The 18,771-nt window shown below is 43.6% G+C and overlaps 1 protein-coding gene across 1 annotated transcript in view; it reads right to left on the reverse strand.

The window, feature by feature from the left end:
- The window catches only part of LOC148427037 (Krueppel-like factor 7), a 28,397-nt gene extending 15,514 nt beyond the window's left edge, over positions 1-12,883 (reverse strand). Inside the window, exon 1 of the mRNA XM_088408614.1 lies at positions 12,580-12,883. Coding sequence (XP_088264740.1) covers positions 12,580-12,681 — 102 coding nt within the window. The 5' untranslated portion in view covers positions 12,682-12,883. The remainder of the gene's footprint in view (positions 1-12,579) is intronic.
- Between the last annotated feature and the right edge of the window lie 5,888 nt (positions 12,884-18,771).

Here is an 18,771-nt window from a genome sequence, read left to right on the forward strand (position 1 = left end):
CTGCCCGCTTGCAAAGCAGGCAGAGCTCACCTCCCCTCTTTTGCGGGGCCCTCGGCCTGGCAGCTGATGCCCTCTCCCCCGTTGCCTCCCTCCACCAGCCTGCCATCGCCATCAAAGCTCAGGCTGCCTCCCAACTGTTAGCTCCCCGCTACGCCGCTAATAAAAAGCCTGGGTTATAAATATGAACAGAGGAGCGTGCATAATGCCCTAAAGGAGCACCCAAAACACCACTAAACAGATAAATGTAATGGGATGGATATGGCTCATTAATTTTAGCATGCTTAGTTTTTACAGATGCTGTGATAGAGACAAGGTGTTATGAATAATATAAAACGCGTCAAACTGCATTAAAATGCAAAGGAGGTTTACATGGGGTGTGAGGAGGAACCAATTCATCTGCTTTGTCCTTTTAGAGGCTGCACTATTGCTGAGTAATATGGATTTTTTTTTTTTTCCTGATGTAAATTCTTAGACACATCGATTCTGCATTATTTAGCATAACAAGCGACATCCTGTTAATGGCAGGGAACAGATCGATAAAATATTTAGAAAATAAACTGTGCTCCGGAGTCTTTTGGATGCAACAGAACTTGCTTTGCCGTTGATTTTCCTTGTCTTGTGACTTCACACTTGTGAAGGTTTTCCACAAATGCGGGGTAAAGAATGACTGTTAAAGCTGAGCACTGCCTTTTATTTATTAACGAAGTCAGGGTCAACTAAACTTTCTTATTCTTTTGATGCAGAGTCCTGCTGTGTGTGTCTCATCCCGGCGAGGTGCTACAGGCCTCCCATTGATCTTGGGCCGGGCCATCACTTTGAGGTGACAGCTAAATGACCTGCAGCCCTGGGCGCTGACCATCTCACCATCATGCTCTGTGTGTATGTGAGTGTGTGTGTTTGCATTGCGGCGACTAATCGATAGGGAATGATGCCTGCATAGAGCTCATCGGAGGTGGCAGTCGCTGCGGACAGACTGTAATCTATAGCTTGACTGAGCAATACTTAGACGCCGCAACCCCACCTGCATGCGCACGGAATCCAAAAAGAACTCCCCCTCCTCCCTTTTCCTGCTAAGCTCCCCTTTAGGCTGCTGGCCGTACACCCCCTGCAAGCTGCAGCCTCCTCAGAGAGCAGAACGGCGTCATCCTGGCAAAGCAGCCTGCAGGGCTCCAAGGGAGGCAACGCTTAATTTTGCTCAACCCCGACCTGAGCGCCCCTTGCATTACCCACCATTCTCAACAGGCTCATTGGCAGGGGTGCGCAGTTTGGCCAGGAGGGATCTTAGAGGCCCTGGTGGGGTTCAGCAGCATTGAAAAAGAGGAGGCACAAAGAGAAGGGAGCTACAAGGAAGAGAGGAAGCTCATTTATCTGTCTTCTGAGAGGTGACACGTTAAGGAATAAAGGAGGGTAACGCGAGGGGTGAAAGATCTCCCAACATTATGCTGCAGTTTAAAGTCAAAAAGATACTCCTGATCAACTAATGGCTCCATCTCTGCCAGCAATCACACCTTAGCTAGCTGCAGATAACGTGGCGGAAACAGCTTAATTACACACGGCCTTATCAGTAGACATTAGCCTGGTAGTGATAATCAGTGCTAGCGTCAGGGCTTTCCGTCAGTCTTGTGGCGCTTTCAAGATAGCCCGATAACACACATCACCACTTGTTAAATCACAATTTGCTGATGGGGATCGAGTGGATAATGCACCAGCACAGAAACCTGACTCCTCGTCTACTCTTCCAGTTGAGATGCATACGTACAGTATTTTGAATTCAGTAGAAGTGAAACAATTGATTCATCGACAAGCAAACAATTATGAAACAAACCAAAAGTTTTTGAGAATCTATTGTTTGGATGCCATTTTTCAATGAAAAATTGTTAAAGCCTTCAGAATCCCAGTAAATATGCTATTATAGTGCAAAATCAAAATTTGCTTTTACTTCAAAGACAATCTATCAATCTTTTTTGTTTTTACTCATATTACTTATATTATTTTACTCATATTAGTTTGTTATGGTTATGAGTATAACAACCTATAACTATATATACTATATTATTTTCCGCAATATCAGATGAATTAAAAATTGATTATTGATTGAAAAACAATAACTGGATATATTCTCAGTACTCTCCCTTCTGAAGCCCCAAAAGTGTGAGTATTCTAAGAAACACCACAGATGGATAATCCGCCTTTCGCATGACATGTAAACCGATTGAGCGCTTGAGGTTCTGCTAACTTTCGGATGCACACAGCAGCATTCATGAGGGCTTGGGTCACAACAAGTGCACAGCGCTTGAAGACCGAAGCCAATCTCTCTGAATGGTTTATGACATAGAGGGGAAAATGCCCTTTTGTTCTAGCACGAAGAACGATGATTTGAGAAGTGAGTGTGTAAGAGGATCGAGAGCTCAAGACAGAAGAGCGGCGATGGAGAGGATGGATGAAGACGTAACAGAGAGGAGAGTGACAAAGAGGATGGGGGGTTAATCCCAGTGACTCCAGCGCAGAGGAGGGAAGTCTCCTTAAATGGATTTGGGATAGCTGTTGTTTATCGGCGTACGATTGCTCAAGTATCCCCTCTTAGCTGTCAAAACCATCCTAATCTAATCACAAGACATTTCAGTCATTTGCCAACAACTTGCACGTGAGCATTGGGAGACGGGCACGCAGGGTGGTGGGCGACAACAGCGGTTTGACAGCTTGTGGTGGGATTTGGGGAGTCTGTGCTCCGGATGTAGGGGACCTCATTGTGTGGGGGGCGGGACTGGCTAATCTTCATTACCGCACACAATGGTGGGTCCAAAGAGCGAGTCCTCGGCTGCAAAAGGCACGAGGAAACAAAAGCGCGGAGAGCGGTGAATGAACGCCAGCAGGAAGGCGGGTCGACAATAACAGTGCGAGAGATAAAGGGAACAGTGAAGCGGAAAAACTCTTACTCATACAGCAAGCATCAGAAAAGGCCGCTCAGTGGCACAATCACGTCCCGACTGCAACTGTGGCGCTGTGCCACTACTGATAAGGTTCATTCATACATGCTGAATTAGGAAAGCATTTTAAGTGCTTTCACCATGGTGGCATTGTGCGGCGCAGACTGTCATCATCCCGACTATGGCAAAACTCTCATGAATGCAGGCGTGCGTCCAAAACCGGTCAGCGAGGATGGCACAAGGTGGATTAGCTCAGCTAAGTGGTGCTGTGCACTTTCGGTTTACACGGTGTTAATCTGGTTAGGATTGCAACAAGTCATTTATTCATCAACAATTAGTCGATTAAAAAGGTAATGGATAAAAGTTCTGATAGTTGATTGTTTTATTTGAATTTGTAAAAGGTCATGGAAGTTCAGATCCTCAAGACTATGTTTTTTTATAAAGGGCCCAAGATCAAAAGCTGCTTGTTTTATTCGGATTATTTGAAACAACAATCGACAGAGTCATCCATCCATTCATCCAGTGAGAGTTGAGAGCCTGTCCCAGCTGACTGTAGGCAGAGAGTACTAAAATTCTATATAGAGAATGCTTTGCAATAATCTATATTCAGCAAAAACTCATGGCAACATCAGAGCATGGACATCGCATAGGTGAAATTCTTTGTCATTTTGGGAAAAATGCATTTCAAAAGTAATGTAATTACTGTAATGCATTACTTTTTACTGAAATGGGGTAATGTAATATATTACACACACAAAAACTACACACGGAAAATAGTAATATTGTACTCATTACAAATGCGAATACAATGATGCATTACAATACATTTTAGCCTGAAAGTGGTGTCCCGCAGCAGACGACAGGTTGACTATAGACAATACATACACAAGATGGACATTACTTTCAGTTCATCAGAGATAAAAACAAGAAGAATAGAATTGTTAGGTTCACTTTGTGCGCAACACCTAAAGAGCTGTCTTCTTTGCCAAATAGCACCAGTAATTTGACAAACCATTTAGAACAGTGCCATTGTAACGTGAAGTTCGCGAAAAGAAAACATACGGAGGATGACGCCCCCCCACTGAGGGATGACACCATCACCTCAAGAAGTTAGGAGACTTGTGGTGAAGTACGTCATACATAGAAGACATGCCGCCGCTTCCCACAGTGGATTTACCAGCATCCCAAAACCTTATCAGCAAGATCTCGATCGCAACTATCAATAATGACAAGGTAAGCTAACACTAATTTTGCACAATAACAACGATGTAGGCTAGCTGCTAATATTAGCCCCATCTATTTTTGTTGTTTGCTGTTTCTGCCTGAAGCATGATCAATGCATCACTATGCTGTGAAGCTAAGTACCACAAAACGATTTTGTATCTTGTCTTTAAAGCTTTACAATAATATACATATTAAATGATTTGTTCTGGTTTTAGCCTTAAGCCAATCTTTCACTGGATGTGTAAAGAGCGTAATCAGCTACAACTAGAATGGCAAATCCATATTTCCAATGATAGTGGTGAGAGTAATACAAAAGTAATGCAATAGTAGTGTAATAAATTACATTTTATTTAAATTACAGTAATAAATTATGATTATATATATATATATATATATATATATATATATATATATATATATATATATATATATATATATATATATATATATATATATATATATATATATATATATATATTGAAAAAGAAGATTACTTGAAACAATTGCGGTGATGGAGTCAATTTTAAAGCTCACACTTTTAATTTGTTAGGGAAAACGACTCCCTACTCCTCAAGCCAAAGTAGCACACAGTAGTAACGTTGACATGTTGACTACTAACACAAGCAAGCATGCAGAGTTGTTACACAATACACAGTGACTACGTGCGCCTGTATGAGCAGGTGGGACACTGTCATTTGCTCTTTATTCCCACCACAGCAACACTTTTAAAACAAGCCCGAGTGGGAAAGATTAGCCCAAGCTACTTGAAATATTGAAAGACATCTCCTCGCCACCGGGCTCACCGCCAAGAGTGGTGAGAGAGCCCAGGAGTGAGTTGATGTTGCTCACGGATGGGCGGAAGTGGGCTGAACCCGGTCACCCCTCCGCTACCACAGTCCAAATGGCGTGCATCTCGAGTTCACCCTCAATGCCTCACAACAAAAGCTTGCTGGATGATCTGCATAGGTAGCGTGTCCTTTGACCTTTACATGGAACTGTGTGCCGTAAGATGTACGCACACGCAAACACAGACCTGGACAAAACACCACCTGCTACACAGGAGATTCAAAGGCAAACTAACAAATGCAAGAGAAGACTCTTATTGCTGTACACACACACGCACACACGTAAACCCAATAAACTCGTCCTGTGTCGCTTGTTCTCTCGCTGCGCCTTGCTTACACAAACACACACACACACACACACACCCATACACCAGTGAAAATTATTGATGTGCTCTCTTATAAAACAGTGGCTGGTCCCTGAAGTATTCCTGGCAACATCATGGGCTGAAAATAGCTGCCGACCCAAATAACTTTCCCCGACGGAACGGAGAAAGAGCCAGACCACAGCCACAGGCAACTGGCTTTACTAATTGGCATCGTTTTTACAATGAAATAATATCTGGGACGAAATAGTGGTAAACTAAAGAGCAAGACGATGTGCTGTCTAGCCATGCACATGACTGTGAGGTGCCGCTGGCTTGTAGATAACTTATTAGCAAAAACCTATTATGTAATACGTGCAGTACTGCATAAGTCTGTATTGGTTTGGAGGTAGCATATTTGGATGACTTTGGTGTGAAAGGACTTGAGATATCAAAAATTAGGACAGAGACCTAAGCGAGTGCTACCTGTGTATGCCTGCCACATTAGTGCCATGTGAAAGAGTATTCACAACTGCTGGGGACATGTTAACACCATCAAGCACATGCTTTGAATGAAAAAATGTTACGTTTTTTTTTTTTTTTTTTTTTAAGAAGGATGTTTCATGTGTGCTCAGAAATGTCAATGATATGTGGCTTCCGAAAATTTGTCTACTTTAGTTATGTCCGTTTTTTCATTTCAATATATATTCCAGATTTTTTTTTTTAAGCAAACATCGCCCAATATATTGCAATACGTGTCACAATACGCCTTTGTGTTTCGCAATATATTGCAATACACTTTTAAGACCCAGCCCTCCCAGCGACCCTAGTGAGGCTAAGTGGCTATGGATAATGGATGGATGGATGTTTCCACATAACCTCTACAATGGGCTCACAGACAAGTCATTTCAGTTTGGTGCACTGAATTAGTATGTCTGTCTATGTTGTGATCTACTACCTTGTGAGTTGTCATTGAATGCACCTGCACTCAACCGCATGAGCCAGTAGAGTACTCACTGATTTTTTTTTATGTTTTTTTTTTTTTTTTTCCAAAACTTTGTTCATAAAACTGCCAGTCAGTTGGCACAACATATCTTGTCGTCCCACACAGGGAACATGCTGCCAGAAAGCTCAGCTTGCTATGGTTTGACCTGATTTCTCAAGTTGCTTTGACACAGAGGTAGTCCTGGTTCCAGTATTCCGCGAATGTGAAGGTCAATTCCTTTTTAACTTGGTTTACTGAATGAATTGCTATGACAACTGAGAATGACGTGGGCCCAATTAAAAAATAAAAAAAAAAATAAAAAAATAAATAAAAAGGGAGGACGTCGGGACATGACCTACGTAAAATGGAGACAAAACAATCTTTTGGGAGTCACGAGACACTGATTTTCTAAGTTAAAACTATATATCTGGTAACTTGGAGGGGGGGGGGGTGTCAAATTTGAGCATGCAGAAAAACTGTGGTAGACAGTGGGCCAATCATAAAATCGAATTGTAAACCCCAGCCCACCGTGTGACAGCTCAGTGCTGTTTGTTCCCTTTGCTCTCTGTGTGGCGGACCTTAGCTTTAAACATGCACTGGTCTGCTTACATTATGCAAAATGAACAGAGGAAACATGTTCAATGTCATACTGATTAATGGCTCTTCCCACAGGTCTCATTAAATCACTGGAGGCCACTTGCCAGGCCCGTTGAAAACCAACCGTCATTCTAATTCGACACTTATACGACCTTTTTTTCCTCTCACCAAGGCTAAATGTCAGAATAAAATAACACCACATCTCACGCTCTGACATGTAGGCCAATCCCAATTTCATGTTGAATCCACCTGTTTTTTAGGTGGATGTCTCTCATTCAAGCGTCACGCACCTGCAGGATCATAGGAAAGAAAGTATGATGAGACCCACACTCATGGAGGGCCGAGTTCAAGTCTTTCCTTAATGTGTTTCCAAATGTAAGTCACACTCCACCTAGCGCTGAATTTCTTCCGCTCCAGACTAGACTTAAAAATAACAATCAGAAGATACGTAATGCCATGATGAGCACCGAGAAGAATGGAGTGAGGTAGGTGAAAAACACTTCAGATTTTCATGTGGTGCAGCCATGCAAAGCACACTCAAAGTGTCTTACATAAGGTTGAAAGCGCCTGCTCCACTGGCACGTCGCAACCTTGGGCCAGGATGAGATCACATCTGAGGAGAATTTAAAAGCATATGCATTATCGAGTCAAGATGCTTTGCCCTGCTTTCTAAACAAGTGGCTCCATGGCATGTCCTTGCCGGTGTCTGCAGGCTGTGATTGATGAGTGGCTTCACATGACAACAAACAGTGGCGTTTACACACTCAAATTGCCCTTGTCTCGCTGTGCCCCACATCTCTTTCCTCTTCCCTACGGGACAAGGTCTTCATGGCTGGACGTCTGTTTTGTGGGCGTCTCGTGCTCCCCCGGGATGGGATTATTCTCCCGTACGGAAACGAGCAAACAGGCAGAGAGAGAGTCCTTTCCATTGGCACTGCTTACCAAGGCTGCCTAGCAACAGGTAAGCGGTGAGATGGGATGCAGCGCCGTGCCTCGCCGTGCCAGGTATGGCCATAAAACGCCTCAACATCCTGCTGACATGTGTCTGTCGCTGACGACAGAGCGAGATGAGGTGGAAGGGAGAGGATCGTATCATTTTAAAGCATTTTTAGCGTCGTTTCTGGTCGTTTCACTTAAAAGGAAAAGTGTCTACTATGCTGCGGTACAACCGCTGCGTCACATCACCATCTCCAACACATGTCCGCATTGATCGTAAACACCGACAAACGCACAAAGCCTCTGAAGATGAGATTTTGTCAAGATCAAACAGAAACTGACATTAACTCAATCGTGTTCTTTAATTTTGAAGTCTCATCTCATCTCGATGCGCTTTTCACTACTAGTGTCGGTGTAGAGACGGCCTTGGTCTCTTAGAATCTTAACCCGTCTAGATTTGAAAATAAAACGAAAATCTCTTCCGTGTTTACTTTGAATGTTTAAAAGGAGTCAGAGTCGAGGCCTTAGTTCTGTTCCGGTCTTCTTTTTCCCTTGGTGTTTTCCACCTGCAAATTGCTTTTTTATTTGCAGAAAACATTAGAACATGAAAACAAGATGGCGTGTTGGCAGTGAGATCATTTTAATCATGTTCTTGCTTTATTAACTTTATATGGAAGCGTGATATCCTAAATTTACTTGACATCATGGGCTACAAGGGTACTTCCACCTTCCCTTTATTTATTCTGCATGATATTGTAGCTACAGTAAACTGGTAATACTGTTGGAGCTTATTGCGTCACTAGATACGGTACATTTGCATGCACGTGGCAGACTGTGAATGCGTCTTCTATGAAACATCCTTGTTGTGGTCAGAGATTTCCTCAACACGAGCCTTCTTTTGCTCTGTCTCTGTGACGAACCGGGCAGCCAAGCATGTCTGATCAGTGTAATGTTAGGACATGACGTGCGCGCAGCTATTGGGCTCAAATGATGAAAAGGTAATCTTCGAGCCGCACGCGTGTGTGTGAGGCAACAAAACAACGAGTGACTTCTCTGCTGGCTGTTAATCAAATCTGAGGTGGCAGAGCATTTGGGAAAGCTATACATAAAGATGTGCTTGCCCACAGCACTCGCCGGCCCCTCCCACTCCCCCTGACGGGCCAGGCAGCATTGTGTCAAGCAAATGAATACATCCACCGCCGCGCTCTCTTTCATCAACGCTTCCCGGCTTTTCATCAGCGGCCATGAAGCAGTAGCAGGCACCTATCACTGGCGGTAGCCTCTCAGCTGCCTGAATGATGAGAATGACATGGCAGAGTTCACCAAGAGCGCTCATAGCAGAATGGATGTTACTGGGTCAGGGGCTCACTTGCACATCTCATTACACAAACCTGCATGAAGAACCATCAGCAAGCGATAAACCTGAGCAAGCCATGATATGAACAAACACCGAGCGGCATGACTTGTTAACTGCGACTCCAAATAGTCCCAACAGTTACGCCTCATTGATCAGCTCGTTTTAATTGGATGAACTCTTCACTTGCTTTTCTGACGGCCATTTTTAACGCGTTTTTTTTTTTTTTTTTTTACACGTGTAAACAGACACGCTACCTCGCTCCACGTACATACGAGCTTTGAGGAAGAACCTTGCGCCTGGATTTTACAAAAGCTGTCTTTCATGGGACAGTCTGTGTCCAATGAGCTCACACGGACCAAGATCTCCTGACTGCTGTTTGGCTAGAGGCAAAAATCAGTCGTTTTAGCAATGACAGTATCATTAGATCACAAGAACTGTGCTCCTTTAATTCAATTTACAGACTCCAACAGGCTTTGCACAGGGAATTCCATATTAATGTGGAACAACGCGGGATGAGAAAGATCTGAGTGGAGGATTAGTACCCGCCATAGACCACTTAAACATGTCTACTTGGCGGATCTAATTATGGTTTGCCTAAAATAATACCAAATTGAGGGAAACAGTACTAAAGAAAACAATCAAACTGAGCTAAGGCTATAGGTGGAAAAGCGGAATATAGACAGGATCCAAAAGGCAAGAAAGAAAGGTGGTTGATATCGAGTCTTCGGTGTGTAAGAAAAGCAGCTGTGGGCCACTGTGGATTGCATAACTTTGCGAGACACATGGCTGGATACGCGCTCACACTTACGAACTCCGTTGTTTACTGATTGATAGCAGATGCCGCGCAATCTCTTTGCCTCTTTTGTTCTTCGAAACCGGAGGAGAGATCACCATAGGCGCGGAGTTCTTTTCACACTTTCCGGACTCTGTTTGCAGCCCCGCATCTTCATCTTCTCCTTTTTGTCTGCGGTAGCCTGTCGGTCCTTCGGGGTTCAGGCCTACCCGACTGTGACATGTGAAACCCTGCAGCGGCTGAGAATGTGCGTGCTCTGCAACTTCTTCCGCTGCCATGCTTGCAACGGCTCCCCTACCTTGCCCACACACAGCCGCTGAAATGTGCGCGCGAGTGAGCGCACGTATGCAAACGCCTCTGCTCACTGGTCACCCTGCTGCTTGTCGCTTTCATCCACATGTAGGGAGGGATGTCCACGTGTAGATGCCTACAATGCACCGCAGCAACATCTAGACATTTTACATGGGCGGGCATGATGCGTTTGCTTAGGATGCATGTGTGTGATTATGGGTGTGTGCGTGTGTTTGAGGGCACTGAGTAGGTCCTGGGGTCAATGACAATGCGCAGTCATTTATGGTGTCCTGTCGTCCATCAGGGTCAGATGCTACAGAACGAAGCTGCATCATCAGCCGAGTCTGAAGGCTGCATAATAATTATCAAAGATATTGATCGATGCGTGTCCACATGGCAAACGAGACTGTATCAATGCTGATGGCATTTTACAAAACACAAACCAGGTAGAACTTCAGGTGATAGAGGTTTTGAGTTGTGTTTGAGTTGTGTGTTTGAGGGGAAAAAATGACAAAGTCCCTCTTATTAATAGCTATTTGTTTCAGCTGTGAACGACCAACCATGCAGGGATTTGCTTGTAAGACATTTCGTCTCGGCTCTGCTAATGCAACAAATAACAGCCTCAAATGTACCATCTGCAGACCTCTAAAGCACTTTCGCCCATGTCTGCTCCTCATCCACACATTACAGCCTGAATCACGCCTCACAGACACTGATCGGGGACACAATTGCCGCTCTCACCATGGCAGCTCGGGAGCCATTTAGGTCAGAAAACAACGGCCTTCTATCTTGCCACACCAGTCTATACGGACATCATATTCTAAATTGCGGCTGGCGCAAAATCCTCAAACCTCAATTTTCAAACTCCTGCATCTCGGCAGACTTGGCATCTTCATGTTGCAGGAAGCATACAGCTTACAACAAAGTGCTTGTCAAAGCGCAAAGCCACTTTTGCTTTCCAATGGTAATAGGACTCAAAAACATTACTTGCGGTATTATTCAAATTAGTTAGAGTTGTATCTATATTCTGACAGACGAGCCATTTCAAGGGGGAAAGGGTCTAAAAATGCAGCAAATAATCAAAACACAGTAAACTTGAAATCATCATCTTGCAGCATTAAGAAAACCCAACACGGTGCTGCAAGTTGGAGAGTTCAAGAGCAATTTTGTTGGAGGCCATTGTTTTTCATTCCAAAATGAACGATGTCTCGCAAGCTGCAGGCAATCATCCCGGTCAAAGCAAACTGACATTTCCAGCCTCTCCAGATAAGAGCTCTCACACTCTCTTCCATTTGCATTAGGTATTGATTCAGAGATGCTGGCTGTGGGTGAGGTGCGGGAGCGCCATTTAAAAATCAACCGACAGTGGAGGCAGGGAGTTGGGAGCACGTTATGAAAAGATGCGTCGGTGGGTAACAGTGGGATGCCAATTAGGCTGCTTGGCCACAACAAACGGATGCCTCGTCACGCACTATTCCCCATCTTTTTTCTTAATCTCTAGGCATTGGGCAGAGCCGCCCGGAATACTTCATGTTACGTACATATATGTTTCTGCTTTTTCTCTTTGATTTCTCTCTGTCGAATGGAGCACGGTCAGCAGCATCATGACCAAAGGCAGCATTGCAGGTGGTGCAGAAGCTAAAATAAATAAATCAATACGTATAATGGCAGTCTGATTGCACGTGTTTTCATTTTCACCCAAAATGTCAAACTCATGAAACGACAGGAGAAAATCGAAAAATATACAAGAATAAATATGTGCATTTGTGGAGAAGCAGAAACATCACCATGTGACCACGTGCTCACCTCCACGGCCGTCCACTGAACTTGGATTCAAGGAAGTGAGAGGGGAAAAAAAGCGAGCGCGAATGTCGGGGGTACTCTTTTTCTCCAATGTTTCTGGAGTATTTATTTCGATATTATATCTAAAAGATGCAAAGACAGACATGTCGGGGTATCTATAATGGATAAGAGGAGAAGGCGGGTGAAGGGTTGTTGAGAGAAATGGGGAGCGAATCTCTTCGCGTGGGGGCTTGCAAACTCGGTAATGCGGATGTATAATTCACGACCAATTCTGTCTCGGTGATGGCCTGCGCATCTTCATCTTCCCAAATCGCACTTGACAGCTTTATTACGCGCCGGCGTGCGTCCGCATCCCAGCCAGCTCTGGGAAAAGTGTCACATGTACTGTATGAGTGATTGAGGCGAAAAAGAAGCAGCGTTTTCTGACTAGACCCCATACTACTTAGCTACAAAGTTGGCGTCTCGCTTTCCTGCGCGCAAAAGTGTTCAGCGTCAGCTCCGCGCGGTTTGGACACTTACCTGCTGCCAATTCTCTTCCAGCGAAGGCATGGCGGAGAAATAGCCCGTGTCGTGCACCAGCTGAAGTTCCTGAAATATACTGTGGTTCGCCAGGACGTCCATGCTGACACTCGCGTGCGGAATAGACTGATCCACGGGAAATGTGCCTCCTCTTTTTGCCGTGTCACGCCTCTATACGCACACGCTTGTCACATTAGTCCACAAGAGGATGGATTGCTCGGATCGTGATGATCAGGACCTGCGCGCATTACCGGCTCGGTGCGTAAAGGAGAGGGGAGGTGATGGAGGTTCCATGTGTATCCGTATTGCCAAAATAGACACTGATGGGAAGCCAAGGGAGGGGAGGGGCGAGGGTAAACGAAGAGGCGTGTCTTTATGTGTCAATCAACGCCCCTGTTTGTCCATGTAAGGTTGAGGGGCTATTTAAGCGGCAGTGGTGCGCGGGGAGGAGGGGCCAAGCAGGTAAGGCGAGCCGGATTGGCTCCAAGGATTTGTCACTCAAGGTCATTATGGGCAGGATAGGCGCGCTATTTATGGATGGCTATATTAGATTTGGAAGGTCTGCAAGACTAGTCTGCAAGCAGAAGCCGGAGTGCAAACATGTCCAGAACTGGCCGGTATTGTTTCACAGAGTAAATATTTAATTAGTGTGGGATACAGGATGTGATGCTTCGCATTACACCTGCTTTGTGGTAACGTATCGGGTGTTAAAACTCGAACATCAGTACACTTAGATGTATGCAATTAGTATTTATATTGACTTTGACTTATATATATATATATATATATATATATATATATATATATATATATATATATATATATATATATATATATATATATATATACATACAGTGTAAATGTGTGTGGATCGTTTTATTTCGTGAAAAGTGGAATTCTGCTATGCTGTGTTGTGAGCCATTCCAGAAATGGCTTTCTGTAGGCTTCTGGCGAAAAGTGCCCAACACCTAAGTGCAATGCTGCCATCTCTGCCTTTGATATGCTGACAATTTGTCTTGTATCATTTATTTGATCTTTTATCAGAAATCTATGCCGTTTTTCATGCGTACAGAAGATATTTTGATAAAATGACAGAATATGATTTTGTAAAATGGGCGTTGGTGTGAATGGGGATTCTCTCTGACACTGTAGTGGTGAAAAATACACACTGTGTATGTGTCTTGTTGCCAAATATTATTGTGACCTTCTGGCATGTTACGTATGTGCTGTAAGTTCTGGACTGGATGTGCTCGGAATAACAAAGATGAATCTCAACTGTGATTCAGATTATTCGCTCTTTCCGTGGATGAGCAAAACAGAATTCTTGAGGTTTGTAATCTCATTACTGTGTGGAAAGAGAGGGGGGCATGTGATTTGCGCATGGCATTTTGGGAGGGAGCGTTTGGTTCAGATGGACGACAAAGCTCCGTCTGACATTTATCCATCTGACACAACTCACTCCATCTCTCCTTCCTCTTCTTCTCACTGCTCTCCTTGGTATTTTTCTTTTATTCGCTCCTGTTGCTCTTTAAATCAGTTTTTATTCCTCATCCGTCTTTACTGCCAAGACCATCCAAAACTTAATCTAGCAACCACCTTCACCAACAATTTTACATTGCACTTGTATTTCACCATGTGTTCAGTAGAATGAGAAGAATAACATAAATGTGGACAATTTGCACCAGTGTCCTGGCTCATCTCCTTTGTTCTTCTTTATACACCACAATGGGAAAAGAAAAATAAACGGCATGTATTTTTCATAGGGGCAGATGACAAAAGGATCACTCCATTTGGTGCAACATGCACATCCATGGCCTTAAGAAAAGAGGCTTATGAGTCGCCATTTGTTGTGGCAGACTATAAACATCATGCATGTGCACGATCTGCAACAATGGATGTCACAAATGTGGACAAAATTGTTGGTGCTGCCATTATAGTCTTTTTGTGGTCCAACAGCCCAAAAAAATTAAAATAATCTCAGCACCTTTATCATAACGTAATGTTGTACAACCATTTGAGGCATTGCAATCAAACAGTGTTGGTATCCTGCTGGGTGACCATTGGCCAAGCTTTCTGACATTGGGAAACACATTTTCTCCAAAATGCCTCGAAAAGGCTGAAGTTTCATTGTACCCTGCACACTATGAAGATATCTTGTGCCAGGTGCAGCAAAGCAGGTACAAAATATAATCAAATCTCCTTCAATTTTATAGTTGGTAGAGTTTTCTTGTCTTCTAATGAAAATATACAATAGTGTATGAGTCAGTTATTTAGTTAGTTAGTTTAACTGCTGGGGGTAATTTTGACCCAACTTTGGCATTTGGATGTTTTTGGTTTGTGATATCAAAGGAAAAGCATACAAAAAAAAAAAAAAAAAACTAGGAGGCTGAGATATTGCATAGGATGTCAAAACGTCAACTTTCTATTCACCGTCCTGTCATCCCTTCTAAATGCTTACAAATGGAAGGTTGGGATAAAATGGAAGGTATACCCTGCAGATGACAAATTTAGCTCATGTTGGGCTCATTTACTGCATTTGAAAATTGGAAGTATTGTCAATTCTGAACAAATTGACCGTCCAATGTTCTGTCATGCATTTCTCCCTGATTTTTGCATAAATCCTTTCAATGGCAACTCGCTAACACCGGGGGAGCTAGCGGACAACTTATGACTTTTGCAAGCTTTTCAATGATTTCATTGAGTGGCTTAGCCTGACTCGTAGACTTGTAGTTGAAAAAAAAGGTTTATATCTAAGAACTAAGTGTTGCAGGAAAGCTTTTATTTTGCTGCAGGGAAGCGTTTTATGTCATGCAATGCATAACAGTATAAATATATTCCCGTGTATGATATCTGCAGCATTGACTGTTAGCGTTTTTTTTTTTTCTGAAAAACGAAACAGCCTTGAAAAAAAAGAAAAAAAATACATAGATAGATAGATAGATAGATAGATAGATAGATAGATAGATAGATAGATAGATAGATAGATAGATAGATAGATAGATAGATAGATAGATAGATAGATAGATAGATAGATAGATAGATAGATAGATAGATAGATAGATAGATATGGCTGATGCCACAAAACATTTTGAGGGGTTGGAAGTAAAAAAATATATTTAATTTATATTTAACGATGTTATGACCCTTTTAAAATCAGCCCAAGTTGGCCAGGTTAGTAATAACTTTCCGTAGACCCAGGGGTTAATCACATCATTTTCTTTCTCTTCATTTGCCCTTCCTGTATCAAGATTCCGACAGGCCAACAACAGCAGATAGCAAACAGAAGGGTGGACAAAAAAAAAAAAGCGAAACAAGTGAGGGCTATTATCCACGAGGCATGCAGCATTATATTGTGGATGCTGACATTGCTCTTACCTGGCAGCCCCTGCTTTTACTATATTAATAATGGAGCAGGCGCCATCCGTCATGGGGCTACGATGCTGCTAATCATGTCAGCCTTGTGCATATTCACCTGTCTCACCAGAAGATGGTGAGAGGTGGACAGGGACGACAGAGAGAAAAGTGAGCGATAAACAGTGACAGTAGTGGGAGAGATGGAGGAAAGAGAGAAGCAGAGAACGGGGGAGATGTAGGGGGACAATATCAATGTGCTGAAACACATGACAGATGCCCTTGGCCTTTTGCTGAATGGCTTCCCTGTTGGCAGGAGTTAACCAGTGTATTTAAACAGGACAAGACGAATGGGGCTTCTTCTCCCCCTGCTCACTGAACCAGCCCATTTCTATTCCTACTCACAGCCGTTCCCCATGTGGGAATGCTAATGCAGCTAGCTGACATTGCCAGGCTTACTGGAGATGCCGGTCCTTGAACTTTTTTCATTATTTCAACATGATTTTTCAAAATGTAAAGGTCCTGCCGTCTAAACTCGTCAAAGTGTCGTTAACCTGATTGCTGTATTATCAAAGTGCTTTCAAAGCGATGCCTGATTGCAGGCGCCAACGTTGATATTTGTCGCAATTAAAAGACCTTGAATGGTGTTTCAAATTCCCTCATTCGATGCAGTATATGCGTGCACGCTGGTGCCTCTAAACGTGCGCACGACGCATACCTTGTTTAAATCGCCTTTGTCGTGATCGTTACGGTTTGAGGAAATATTCTGTCCCCAATTACGCCATCGGCACAAAAAAGGGCATTTCCTCGAGATGAGCACTGCTAGCGAAAAATATAAAAGATAAAGTCGCAAGCTATATGTCAGAATTGTTTTTGGCTGGGAGCCTGGATACAGAGTAACTCTGACATCTTCATGCTTGTGGAAGAGCTGCGGAGAAGGTAAAGTTGGGGGCGTACGGTAAAGCTACTGGAGAGGAGAAGGAGTGAATTCTAGAGCGACAGTCTGACTCTGGAAAGTGATAATGAGCGCTCTGGGCTGTCTGGGGTGCAAACTCCTTCTCTCGCGAGGAACACAAAAGTGGGGGAGGAGGAAGTGATGGGAGAAAAGGGTGCAAGAGAAGGTGCACCCTCAGCTGGTTTGAGAAAGAGCATTGCGCCTTCATACACTCAGGCAAACTGGCAAAGGCACAAACATCAAGGTAGCCATTAGAGGCTGCTGTTAAGTGCCAATTAGGCTTTGAGTGGGAGACGGAAAATACCCATTTGCACTTCTGCAAGCAAGCAGGAAGTGAACCAAAAAGGGGCCCAAACCCTCTCAGGTTTCACAATCACTCTCTTGCTAACATCCTATCATCTTTCGGTGAGCCTAATCTATTCTGTAAAGGTCGTCACTTCACCTAAAAAGACAATGGCCAGCACAGGCATCCAATTCATGGGACAATTCATCCACACTATTATAGGACAACCCAATATTGATAACGTTGAAGGAGAAAATTGAGCTTAGTGCATTTTTCGGAATATCTGAATATGCTTGCATGACCATAGTTCTTTTCTTTTAAACAGCGATTGTCAACGAGGGCACCAGGGATGAATTGCTTTGTGAGGTGAATTGAGGGGTTTAAACAAAACAAAAGCAATAATGGCAGCTACAAGGCCAGGAATGACACAAGTCTTCTGTGAGGAAGCTATGGCAACCGTTGCCATACAAAGCAGCTGACCTTGCTCATGAAAGCCACTTACGTCATGTTGATACGAGCACCTCCATACAATCGCGCTAGAATATTTTCTCCTGCCTTGCGTCGCATCCAATCTTACAAGAATCCGAATTGCCGCGATAAGTTCACAATTATTTCAAAAAGAAACACGTCACTTGCAATACAGCAGCTATCAGTGAACAGCTGATGTCCAGGCTCTTTTTCGGCGTTGTTTCCGAGCAAGCCGCACTCCCGAGGCCTTGCTAATTTCCCAAGGCTGCCCTCGCTGTAGCGCTGTGTTGTATATTCATGTGTGTACCTTCCTATCTTAATCCTAGCTATTACACGCATGGCTGGCCATGTCAAGGGGAGATTTGCTCACTCGCGGTGAATGGGCCAATATTGACAGCACGCCCACCGCATCAGCGATTGGTGTAAGGGCTTAGCGCACGGTGCATTCACGGCAGGAACACTGAATGCAATCAGGAGGCAAGCCATCCTCACAGGGAATCCATGCAAATGCAAGTAATGATGATTCAAAGGCGCTGCTGTGTCTCGCAGACATTGCACAGTACATGTTTGGGTCCATAGAAAGTCGATGGTGTTTAATGTGCCATGACCCATGGTTCGTCAACACGAACTCAAAGCAGGCCTGAGGAACTGGTGGGTCGGTTCAATTCAGAAATCCTCTTTTTACTTGTCCGGTAGTCACTCCCTTTTAATCCATTAGTGCATGTCAGTGATTTTCCTCACAAAATGGGTGGAGAAATAGTGGCAAACCATTTTTTTAATCACTGAGTATGTTTAGGTTTATCACTACTACCAACTGACGACCTCCCCTCACTGACACAGAATAGAGCTGCGTTAACTACTTTTTGGTTACCTCATTTCTGGAAGGGGCTGTGCATTTGTTTACATTTTTCAAGGATTTGTATTTGAAAGATGTATAATTTAGGTTATTGGATCAAAGGTCAAGCCCACAATTTTGTTCATTTCCCGCATTTCTCTGCGTACAAGTCGAGATTTTTTTCCCTCACTTTCAACCCCCATATTTGGGGGGGATTGACTTATACACGCATAACTCTAAACCAGACCAGTTTTCTCCACATATCTGTGTTTGAATAACATGAATTCAAAAGCAAAACAA

Source organism: Hippichthys cyanospilos, chromosome 2 (assembly GCF_059441005.1).
Source record: "Hippichthys cyanospilos isolate Australia breed blue-spotted pipefish chromosome 2, RoL_Hcya_1.0, whole genome shotgun sequence".
Lineage (NCBI taxonomy): Eukaryota > Metazoa > Chordata > Actinopteri > Syngnathiformes > Syngnathidae > Hippichthys > Hippichthys cyanospilos.